The sequence below is a fragment of the Cupressus sempervirens genome, chromosome 5 (genome assembly GCF_028749045.1).
Source record: "Cupressus sempervirens isolate cs-2001-9-10 chromosome 5, ASM2874904v1, whole genome shotgun sequence".
NCBI lineage: Eukaryota > Viridiplantae > Streptophyta > Pinopsida > Cupressales > Cupressaceae > Cupressus > Cupressus sempervirens.
Window position 1 is genome coordinate 677,811,305 of NC_143122.1, and position 12,589 is coordinate 677,823,893.

Below are 12,589 nucleotides of genomic sequence, written 5' to 3' on the forward strand. Positions count from 1 at the left end.
ATCTCTTGTAAAAATAAGACTAGATACATGTACATAATCAAAGCATTACTTTGTTGGACACAATCTAGATATAACAGTGCAAATGTTGTTTATAGTGTTGCTATATATCAAATTATTTTGAAAGAGTCACATGTTGCTAGTACTATAAAGAGAATCTTCAAATATTTTAAAGGAATAATTGATTATGGATTACATTTTGATAGAGAAAGAGAGAGACATTTTACACTTAGTGTATATATTTATGTTGATTAGGTAGGAAATATGGATGATAGGAAGAGTACAAGTGGAGGTGCATTCTTCTTGGGAAAAAGATTAATCTTCTAGAGAAATAAGAAGCAAGATTGTGTCTCACAACCTACTGAAGTTGAGCATGTTACTAAAATGAATAGTTGTACACAAGTCACTGGGATAAAGAAAACACTAAATTTTTTGAAGGTATGCATCGATGAACTTATAGCAATATATTGTGACAATTCAAGTACTATTGATATTCAAAAAATATAGTATAACATTCAAGGAAAAGACATAATTCAATTAAGTATCATAAAGTAAATGAGAAGGAAGTCAGATTGGACTATGTACCTACTAAAGAGTAGATTGAATATTTTCACAAATTCCTTATTGAAGGTTACATTTGAGTTTTTGTGAGGTAAAATTGGGGTCATAGCCTCTCCTAGTTAGAGATAAGATGTTTGGAATGACATCAATCTAATGCATTTACAAAATAATTATATCTGAATTAGTGTGTTGGGGACTTCTCCTTAGGGAAAGTAGGCCTTGTACGGCTTGATATTGCAAATTATGAGTCAACCTTTTGAGGTCAAATTAGAGTTACTTTTTAATAGTCTTGGTGGCTAAAATATTGATGCTAAAGGGGGAGAAATATGTATTAAAACTATGACACTATGGATACACTATGAATGAGGGAGAGATATTATTGAGCTAGTTATTTAAAGGAATTATATGTATATATTGTTGACTTCATACATGGATTGGTTTTTCACTTCATATGCTTCCATAAATGTTAGAGAGGGAAATTTTTAGATGTTGCTTCTATACGATGAGGATATTATTAGATGCTTGTTGAGCATTTTTGAGGTATATTGGTGTCGTTGATGTCAACATATCAATTTTTGATGTCAACATATTATTTTTTGTTGTAGACAATGTTTTGGTATTTTGGATGATTCATTTACTATAGTGAAGATCTAAAAATGTTATTTTTATGGGAGACTTGAGATGTTTACAGTTGATGATTGTCAACTTACAAAGGTTCACATGATTATTAGACGAGTTTTGGTTGCTGATGTTATTGTGTTCTCGAGTGTAGAGGTTGAGTATTTTATTTGGTATGAACTTGATTTGATGATATAGAGGTTTCAGTGATGGTATTGTTAATACCTTATCATTTTTTTTGTAATTTTATTACTCATGATTTTGAGTACAACAAACTATCTTATGATTTGACTGAGTTTGGCAGTTTAATGTTCTTGATGTTTGGTGCTAAAGACGAGTTTAGATTTTGTGCTGAAGATTTTGTAAATATTCTTGGTGGCATTCATGTTGCTTATTTGTATTACTGGATCGTGTGATGATCATATTGGTGGTCCATATTAATTAAGGAGATCAAAATTGCTATTTTGGTAGCATGTGGGCATTTCTTCATTTATCTCCAATCCAACTTGATGAAGTAACACATTGTGATTCTATATCTTGCATTTGTGATAGTGTAGCATATTCATGGTTGATGTTTTGCATCCTATGTTAGCTCCAATGAACTTATTTAGGACTGCATTGGTGTTTAAACATATTTGTTATATCTTTTATTATGCTAGGATAACTTCTACACCTAGTGCATGTTTTTTGTTTGTAATTGATATAAATGAGAGATCAATATGTAATTGTGAGTATGTAAGGGATATGAATGTGTGCGAGTATGCGAGATTGATACGAGCATAGATAATTGTACTTCATTAGAACTATATAGGCATAGAAGATGATATTTGTCAGGTCATGTGTAAGAGTCTTGTCTATATTAATGTACTACTTGTCTATATTAATGTAAAATTGTAATGAGATTGATGAACCCAACAGAGGGCCATATTTGAGATTGTATGTCAATAGTTGCTTTGGGCAGCGAGTTTTGCTAATTTGACTATAAGCCTTTGGGTGTATGTGCACCTTTTGCTCTTTATTTTTTACACTCTTAATCAAGCAATACTTTTAGCTACACATCATCTTATGGGTTAGATTCCCACTAGAGTTTTTCCTAACAAGTTTCCTCAAGAATAAATCTAGATTTCTTGTGTTATGGGTTGAGGATCTTACATTCATTATTTATTCTTTAGATTTGTTTATGTTTGAGAGGTTGTATGCTTTAATTGTTACAACCGATTCAACCCCGTCCTCTCTCTCGTGCTTGCCTTCTTTGGGCCTAACCAAAAGATAAAAAACTAGAGAAGTTATTGTCAGCTTGCAAAATTCTCTTATTACTCAACTTACTATCAATTTTATAGTCTTGGGATAAAAAAAATTGATTCACATTACAAAAAAAATGTAAAATAAAGGTGTTTGAAAATTATTATCATATCTTGAACACTAGTATGTTCTTATACATAAAAAACATATGAAGTCATGACATCTTTAGATATTGAAAACATTTAAAATAGTCTACTAAACAAATATATTTATCCAAATTCATTTGGCAAAGTCAACTAGTAAATATGACAACTAGAAGTTGTAATAAAGTTATACACAAACCTTATTTAAAAAAAGTTATATTAAAAAAATTACTTTAATTAATAAGTCTTTATAAATAGTTATTAAATTACTAAGTAGTATTAAACCTATGCATATACACATACATGTGGGCTAAAGGGCCACCCACTTAATTAATCATAAGGTGGAGGGTTAAAGGCCATACACATATACATAGTATATCAAGTGAGACCTCATATATAATATGGATGTAGAATAGTAATGTAATTAGTCTAACCCATGAGAATACTAGCCCGATATAAGCATAGAGCTTGAAAGTGCATTGGCCTATTAAGGGTTTGGAACACTAAGTCACTCGCATGAATAATAAAAATATAAACAAAAAGACAACTATGAGCGCCATATATTGGAAATGACACAATACTCGTGATCTAAATAACCTATTAAAAGTTCAAAACTTAATGATAATAATACAATGCCACCATTTGACCATAAGGCTATACCATAAAATATCAAATAATAAAAATATTAGATCACTTCAGTAATACATCCCTTCAAATTATAAATCCCACATACTTTCAAACTATATATCATGTCAATGGCTCCTTGGTCTAGTGGTGAAGTTGGATGGTTTCAAATGAGCCCTCCAAGAATTAAGTCTTGATGAGTGTAAGGCTCCAACATCATAAGTGATGAAGCTAAATCGTACTCAAAACGAATTTGACAAATGAATACCCTAATAACAAAAATTTCGTGATGGCCTTACTAATTAGTATTTTGTTTAAAAAAAAAAAACCAAAAAACAAAAACAAGCTATATATCACACATCTATTATACCTCCCTTAATATTATCTACACAACCATCTCACACTTTTAAAATGCATGCGACAATTATTGAAGAACGTGGTTACCTACCTTACCCAAAAGTCCTAAGACAAGTATGTGTCGTTTCCATGTTCACAAAACAAAAAATCACACTTTAATTAAAGGACAGACCTTATACCTGGAAATAACCTTTATGCGATAAAGCAAAATGACGATCCAAATTAAAATATAAATAATAATAATAATAGATAAACATTGTGTGTGCCTCACTCCTCCTCCAATCCAACCCTTCCAATTCTAAAATGGACAAAGATCCAATTAAATAGTAGATAAAATATTTTACCCCCTTGGAGCGCATCTTCTCGTTTCTATTATTTTATTGCATTAATGCGAAAGAGGCCAGATTCCTTCAAACTCTGCCCAATAATTCCATGTGCAGTTAACAAGGGATTAACCCAACATTTTCACAAATAGGAAAGCAGATTTGTTCAAATTGATATCTAATTAATTACCCCTCTACACTTTATATACGTGCTGCCATCTCTATATAATTGGAATCTTTCATATCCCCTTTCAGTCGGGTGGGCAGCGGGAATTTCGACCCAAAGAAAGAGGCAGAGGTATGTGTCGCAAGGCTACTGTTCTGTCATAGATATGGCTGTTATTGGGTATTCTTTTCTGTTCTAGATTCGGAGGGGAATTTCTATTTCAGCTTTATTATCACTTTTTCAGACACCCAACTAGGCTTTTTTTCGTTTGTATTTGGTTTTGGCAGGGGGAGATCTGTTCGCCATGGCGACGAGTATGTGGATTGTGCTTTTAGGTCTTTTGGTTTTATCTGCCGCTGTCTCGGCAGCAGTTTCAGATTTTTCCATTCTAAATTTCGATCTGAGCAGAGATGATAAAATCATGGAGCTCTATGAGCAGTGGCTTGTAGAGAATGGTAAGGCTTACAATGGGCTGGATGAGAAACAACAGAGATTTAAGATATTTAAGGACAATTTGTTGTTTATAAATCAGCACAATACGGAGAATACGGCCTCCTACAAATTGGGTCTGAACAAGTTTGCAGATCTGAGCCATGAGGAATTTAAGGCTAAGCATTTTGGTGTTAAGCCCGATGCTAAGAAGAGGCTTTCTAGGTCTGCCAGCCCTCGATATCAGTACAGTAATGGTGAATCGTTGCCCGATTCTGTTGATTGGAGAAAGAAGGGAGCCGTGACTGAAGTCAAAGATCAGGGGTCTTGTGGTAAGTCTTAGTGAACCTTAAATCTGTTCATTACGGGTTTTGATTTATATAAATATGCTTTGAAATATTAGTTTTTGGCAGATTTGACCTTCCTGTACTGGTCACTTGATAGGGCATAAAGATTTATAGCTCAAATCACCACTGCTTGGTTTTTGCACTAACATGCAAACACTAATAATAAGGTTAATAGATCGGGGAAGTGGAATTCTTGGTTCTAACATTTGTATCGATGCACTATTTAAAAAAAAAACTGCTCTCTCTATTTTTAATATTTCTACTAGTATAACCATTGAAAATATAGCTTCTTGGCGTAGAAATGGGTATATGAGTTAATGGCTGATAAGAGTGGAGTGTAATCAGGATTACTTTTTGCCCTTTTTTGTACAATTATGGTGGTTATGGGTGTATGAATCAATGGCGGATGACTTGGGGGAGGGTAATCAGGGTTTCTTCTTCTAATCAGGATTACTTTTCCGCCTTTTTTGTATACTTACGGTGGTTATGGGTACATGAAACTATGGCGGATGACGTGGCAGGGTAATCAGGGCTTCTTCTTTTCCTTCTTTTCCATTTTTGTATAAATATGGTATCTTTTGGGTACATCTCTGTATATTAGATTCAGCCCTCTACCATGAAAATATAAATGGGTCTGATCTAAGAGGTTTGTGATATTGCGCGTTTGTTCTATTTTTTGGTCAATATAGCTGGGTAATAATTAATGGATGATTGAGTTTTTTAATTATCTAATCCCTTAACAGAAATGCAGGAGTATGATCCGCCGGAGGTTTATAAAAATGCATGTTTTTGTTTTGTTCATTAAATAACTATAGTGATAGTAGACATGGTCACGGCAGTTAATGGGTACTTTTTGGGATTCAACCCCACTGTGTGTATGGCAATAAAAACATTTCGAGTTTAGATCGAGCCATTTGTATTGGATATTTATGTGTATATATACTCATAGCTAATAACGACGGGTGGGATAGATGCGTACTGTTTGCATTTAGTTTTTCCGTGGTGAGCAGAAAATAGAACACTTGTGTAGATTCATGTCTAAATAAAGATGATCCTTGAGTGTCTCTTATATCTAAGTTTTTCTGTGGTGAATAGGAAAAAGACATATTCCTGACTTTTATCAAAATAATAGCTGTGGATATTGGAAAAAATAGCGAATTAACATTTAGCGGGATGCATGGGCATTTTTATATTTTAGCCTGCAAATAGGGCTTTGACTCTTAGGTAGATACAAGTAGTATTTTAGCTAAGGAAGCCAGGAATTCAAATAATAAGTGGGAATATTTTCAATCAATGGACATAGAGAATGGCTTGAATTTATAGATACCTATTATTGAATTAGTTCTGTTCTGAACGGTCTAAGATTCACATACAGAACTCTCATTATCACGACTAGATATGCTCTAATGGTGCCTTACAGTCTAAGAGTTTTCTGAGAGGATTGACCTTTCAATAATGACTACATAGCTTTGATAATGGGGCCACACTTATGCTATCCCACTTTCCAATTGCAGGAAGTTGTTGGGCGTTCTCAACCATTGCTGCCGTGGAGGGCATAAATCAAATTGTGACAAAGGATTTGATTTCACTGTCCGAGCAGGAATTGGTGGACTGTGATACTTCCTACAATGAGGGCTGCAATGGTGGACTCATGGATTATGCTTTTGAATTTATCATAAGCAATGGAGGAATAGATTCTGAGAAGGATTATCCTTACACAGCAATGGATGGGACCTGTGATACTTACAGGGTACTTTTTTTTGTACTTGCATTAATGTCTATCAAAAAATTGGCTCATTTTATGAATGTTTTGTACTGATTTTGGCTGGAATATGCCTACAGAAAAATGCCCATGTGGTGACTATTGATAGCTACGAGGATGTGCCTGCCAATGATGAAGCTTCGCTTAAGAAGGCTGCTGCCAACCAGCCTATTAGTGTGGCCATCGAAGCCAGTGGGAGGGGATTCCAGTTCTATAACTCTGTGAGTAATCTGTTTATATTATGATGATGTTCTTTAATTATTAGTTAATTGTAATCGTGATCTGAGCGAACGCAAATTGCATCTAGTTAATAGAGTTTGACCCTCAGCCATCAAATAACCTATCTGATGAAGTTTTGAAGCCATGGTTTGGTGTGTAAGATTCTTTGGGCATTATATGTTCAAATGGCAAACTAAGAAGTCATTTGTATCCTTTGTAAGAATTTGATATAAATGTGAAAAAACATAACCCCATTATAAAACAGCATTCCATTTCGATGGAATCTGAATGCCTTGCATGAAATATTTTCCATTGTTATTTTCGATTTCACAGTATTCCCACGAAAGTATGCATATTTCAGTGAATTACTAGTATCTGTAATTTTGCCATGACAAAACTGCAGAAAATCTAACGACACACAAGGGATCTTATAGACATAGCGATGATCTCAAGAAAAAATCTGATAGGTTAGTTGATTCAAATACTGGATGAATGGATCTTGTTGCCAGAAAACATTTTAATCTATGATTAGAGCACTAGGTTGGAGCCATCTGCAAGGGCAGTGAAAGGCTGAAGATTTCAGTTCTTCTGGGTAGGTAGACTCCCCGCACTATTGAACTCTCTGAAGGTAATAGGTATCTGATAGCGCGAGTGGAAGGCGGAGAATTTCAACTCCAGTGGAGTAGTGGTTTCCCCTTAAAAGAGCCTTATGCTTGAGGGGGATAACAACAATTCAGCCATCTACAGGATCCCTCAATAAATTGTTGTGGATGACTAGAATAGGCTTCAGTGCGACATGTATGCCCTAAAGCCTTTTCTTTGCCTTTGGTGGGTGGCATTTTACTTTCAATTGAACATCCTGCTTAGCAATGTATTGCCTCTCCCATCTCAATGCATCTCCTGCTACCATGTTGCAACAAAAATGAAAGCCAGAGCTGCCTATCCGTTGTTCAAAGTTTCCACTGTCTCCAAGCTGCTGCTGAGTATATTTATTAAGTAGTAGCCGATCCCTAAAGGTTTGGTTTTTTTATATACAGAAAACAACGCCCTGTAACACAATAGTCAAGTCAAATATGATGAAATCAGCTTCATAATATAAATGTAGAATAGATCTATGCGTAGTAGTGTAAAATAAACGTAAAATAAATATTTAGACTAATTTAACAGTATGCAAATTTCCGTTTTACATACAAGTATAGTTAATGGCTTGTATTTAGTAGTGTTCCGATATGATGCAAATAATTGGCAATCTAATAATATTAGCTACTGTTGTTTTGAATGCCAAGTAATATTGGCTTGACTACTGAGAGTTTTTTTTCAAAACTGTTTGCAAAAATTTCTGGATTTGGGTGCGTAAAGTTTTTTAATATCAACATTTCTAATCACATTCAGTGATCTATTATCAGAATGAAATCAAACATCAGGATGACACCAAGCATCATAGAGTGTGATTCAAAACGTTGATCTTAAAACAACTTTACACAATCAAATCCAAAAGTTTTAACAAATAATTATTATAGATTGTGAAAATTCTGTTTTTAATTTTCAAATTTTCAGGGTGTGTACACAAGTGCCTGTGGGACTCAGTTGGACCATGGTGTTACCTTGGTTGGATATGGTACGGATAATGGTACAGACTACTGGACCGTCAAGAATTCATGGGGAAATAGTTGGGGTGAGAAGGGATTTATCAGACTCCAGAGGAACGTGGAAAGCAACACTGGTATGTGCGGGATTGCCATGGAGGCGTCCTACCCCATTAAGAAGGGAGCCAACCCTCCAAACCCCGGCCCTTCTCCTCCTTCCCCTGTGAAACCACCCACCATGTGTGATAATTATTATTCCTGCCCAGAGAGCAACACTTGCTGCTGTGTCTTCGACTTCGGTGGGGACTGCTATGCATGGGGCTGCTGCCCTCTAGATTCTGCTACCTGCTGCGAAGATCACTACAGCTGCTGCCCTAGTGACTTCCCTGTTTGCAATGTGGATGCTGGAACATGCAACAAGGTCAGTTCAGTTTGTTTCTTTTGTTTTGGCATTTCAGAATCTCTTGATATTAATTATTATTATGTCTTAAGTTTGAATAGACTCAAATCGAAGACTTTCTATGTGAGAGGTTCACAAATTACTATTGTGTTGTAGACTCTTGTCTTTAACATTTCAGTTTTAAGTTTTTTTGTATGACAATAGGTTCAATTTCTTTTTATGGCAATAGGTTCAATCTGCTCCATTTTTTAATGTTTGCATTTGACCTTTTAGATTTTTATCATTGATTATACTGGAGGATTACTCGGAGTATTCCCTGTGTCTTTTTTAAAAACAAATGTATATGGAGTGTTTATTTTAATGGTTTTTGTTTTCAGAATTTTAACTAAGCTCTGTTATCCCTAATATTTTCTTTTCTGGAACCCTAAGAATTCCTGTTTTTTTCACATTTTTAATACAGTATATTTGATATAGAATTTCATTTCTTTGATAAATTTTGGATGAAGCCATTGAATTTTCTTCTTGGACCTGTTATAACACAAGGCGATATATGAATGCCCAATGAAGCAATCGCTGTTATTAGTCCCTGCTTCTCTCTATTCCTGGTTCAGACCATGTTGTATTACTGTGTTCTGGTTGAAGTCTTTTTACTTGATAAATTCTGGATGAAGTTATACAGTTTGTGAGAAGATAAATCATAGTTCAGATCATGTTATATTACTGTTTTATGGCTGTGGTCTTTTTACGTGATAAATCTTGGATAAAGTTACTGTTTGTGAGAAGATAATACATACAAATCTAATGGGAACTTCTAAAATACCAAAAAGTAAATGGAATTTAATGGGGGGCTATTAATGTACTCTTTGTAAGTTAATGCATACAAATCTAGGGAATTCTTAGGATACACAATTGATAATGGAATTTAATGGGTGTTAATGTTCTTTGTTATGAGTATTTAGTAGATAGCCATGTCCAGGGGTATTGGATAAAGACTAAATTAAAACGTCACACGTAAGAAGACAAATTTGAACTCTTAGTAAAATATGCGTTTTAGTTTAAGGTTTAGATGTTGCTTCTCCATGGAGTAGTTTAAGATATGGTGTATCCAACATGTTAATTTGAATATGGTAGCACTGTACAATTTTTAACTAAATCCCGACGCATTTCCTCTGTATTATATGTGTGACAGAGTGGTGGTAAGAGTCCGTTTGGAGTGAAGATGCTGAAACGTACGCCTGCCATGCCTCACTATGCCCAGAAGGCTGCTGAATAGAATTCACAGTTTCTCAATTGAGAAGCCTTATTTACATAGCCAATCAGATTTCTTCTGCATCGGTTGAAGTTTATGTTTTGGCACTGTACATAAACATTCTTACTATTGCAATTACTATTGGGTAGTCAGTCCCTGAACAGAATCATTTGATGATTTCCTTAAGCAATAGCATGTTTAGTTCCTAAGTCATAGTATTTAGTAGTTCTATTTATCTAGGCCTTGTTATTATTTGTTTCCTGTAAATGCAAGTTTTATGGGCTCGACCCTTGTCCGAAGGATATCCAGAAATATGGTGGCTCGCATGTACTTCCTGATTCAGAAAATTGAAAAATTTGTTTATATTTCTATATATACTTTGCACCAGATAATTGTGCTTTTGCTGCCATTTGTAGACTTTCACCTGTTCTCTTTATATTTAGAAGTAGTTGGGGGCTTTACTTGTAATAAGAATTTGTTTTTTCATTAATATCATATGCATAAGGTAATCTTAGAACACCCAACACCCCCGTAATGTGCAGAGATATGCCATTGCCAGTAAAACTTTAAAATTACTGGCGTTTTTATTTTAATTTGTTTTGTAATGAAAATAAAAGTGGTAGGGGAGAGGACCCAGTAGTTGGGCGTGTATCAATTGTTGTGATGGTTGTTGTGATCTTTTGATCCAATTATTGTAACAATACAACCTATTGATTGAGCTAAAAAATATTGACTTTTATTTCTTTATTCATCAGTATTGAACAGACATTAAATCATTACAAATTTACAAAGCATATATCATTGATTTACTAAATTTGAAACAAGTTCTGCACAAGGTACATTCTTTATATACTTCACATCAAACAATGTAAAATGATAGCTTTCAAATATAAAATTACTTTATACACAATATAAAGAAACAAGTTCAAAATATTATATTTAAATGTGTTCAATTTTACAAAAGAAAATGCCCAAACATATGAACAAGACAGAACTGATAACTTGCTTTTAAGTATTAAGCAATGTGCCTTTTTTAATAACTTCCAATACCATTACAGGTATAATCATATAAATCAATGTACACTTAGGAGTGTATCACAAGCAAACTGGAGTACCTACGTTCAAAATATGGAGTACCTGCATTCAATATATGGAGTGATGTGAGCTCATCAATCCAATCAAATCGAGCAATGAATGAAACACATTAAAAAAAAAATCTGAGTCATATCAAACAATTAATGCAACAAATCAAAATTCAGACTGAGAATGTCATGGATCAAACAAATTTTACAACCAATCAAAATGTAGACTGAGAATGCCACGGATCAAGCAATTTCCAAAATCCAAACCATTAATGCAGATTTCTACAAAATCCAAACCATTAATGCAGATTTCTACAAAAAAGACACCGATGAAAGCTCTTTCCAAAATTCAAATTCAAATTCTTGGAGGGAATAAAAAATCTATTAATATGGCATTTCATGAAAGAGATATTTTACAATGCCAATTACAATCTCTGTGACCAGAAAGACTTGCAATGACATCTACTGTGAGCAATCTGTGAGCACATAATCCTTGTTTTAACACTGTGTCAGCATTCTCTCTGTGTCAACATTCTCTCTGTGGGCTTATTGAGCAATCTAAGCACAGTTGTGTCAGCATTCTCTTTGTGGGCTTATTCTAGAATATTTGACAAGGACTGCATAGAGGAACTGGATAAAGGAAAATATCCAAGTAGTCAACATATCAAGGCTTAAGATCATAGTCCAGGTATTATACCAAATAATCATAGATCTATTTTTCAATGTAGTTACTAAAGTAGTTTATAAGCCACATACTATATAGAATCTATCATACTCCATAATATAACTTTGTTATAATCCACATATAGTATGCTATTATCTCTGAAAATATAATCCATTCTATAAAATGCTATTATCTCTAAGAATATGATCCATTTTATAAAATCTGTTATAATCTATATAGTTTGCTGTTATTTCTGAGAACATACTATTGTTATTGTAGCTATGAGTTTTGAATTTCTTAAAAGTGTTGTCAATAATAGAAAATGCTATTATTGCTGCTAAAAATGTTATTTCTTCCACAAATAACAACATACTATATAAATTATGCCACAATCCATTTTATATATCTGTTGAAATTCATAAGCCACATACTATATAAAATCTGTCATAATCGATAATATAACTTTGTTATAATCCACATATAGTATGCTATTATCTCTGAGAATATAATCCATTCTATAAAATCTGTTATAATCTATATATGTTGTTGTCCATGTACCATATCATTGTATGCATGCTCCAGATTTTGCAAATTTTGCAATAGCATATATGAAAATGCCAGCAGAGTCCATTTCTATGAAAAATGACAGCAGATTACATTTCTTTGAAAAATGACAATAGACTACATTTATGTCATGTACAGTCCATTAAATATTTAGATGATTAAGAAGTTTTTGAGTACAAAATGGATTATGGCGAATCTATGGATATTAGTGTACTATTGTTCCCAAAAATAATAGCATAACATATCATGGAGTATA

The 12,589-nt window shown here is 33.8% G+C and overlaps 1 protein-coding gene across 1 annotated transcript; it reads left to right on the top strand.

The window, feature by feature from the left end:
• The first annotated feature begins 4,118 nt into the window (after positions 1-4,118).
• On the top strand, positions 4,119-10,396 carry LOC149557756 (cysteine proteinase mucunain-like). The gene is made up of 6 exons (XM_089832275.1): positions 4,119-4,163; positions 4,319-4,792; positions 6,322-6,557; positions 6,650-6,790; positions 8,346-8,795; positions 9,964-10,396. The coding sequence occupies exons 2-6, from the start codon at positions 4,336-4,338 to the stop codon at positions 10,045-10,047; spliced, it is 1,368 nt and encodes a 455-aa protein (XP_089688401.1). The 5' UTR covers positions 4,119-4,163; positions 4,319-4,335; the 3' UTR covers positions 10,048-10,396.
• Positions 10,397-12,589: the final 2,193 nt, after the last annotated feature.

Coding starts and splice junctions, on each gene's coding strand:
- LOC149557756 (XM_089832275.1), top strand. CDS start 4,336: ATGGCGACGAGTATGTGGATTGTGCTTTTAGGTCTTTTGGTTTTATCT. Junction 4,793..6,321: donor CAAAGATCAGGGGTCTTGTG/GTAAGTCTTAGT, acceptor TTCCAATTGCAG/GAAGTTGTTGGGCGTTCTCA. Junction 8,796..9,963: donor ATGCTGGAACATGCAACAAG/GTCAGTTCAGTT, acceptor TATGTGTGACAG/AGTGGTGGTAAGAGTCCGTT.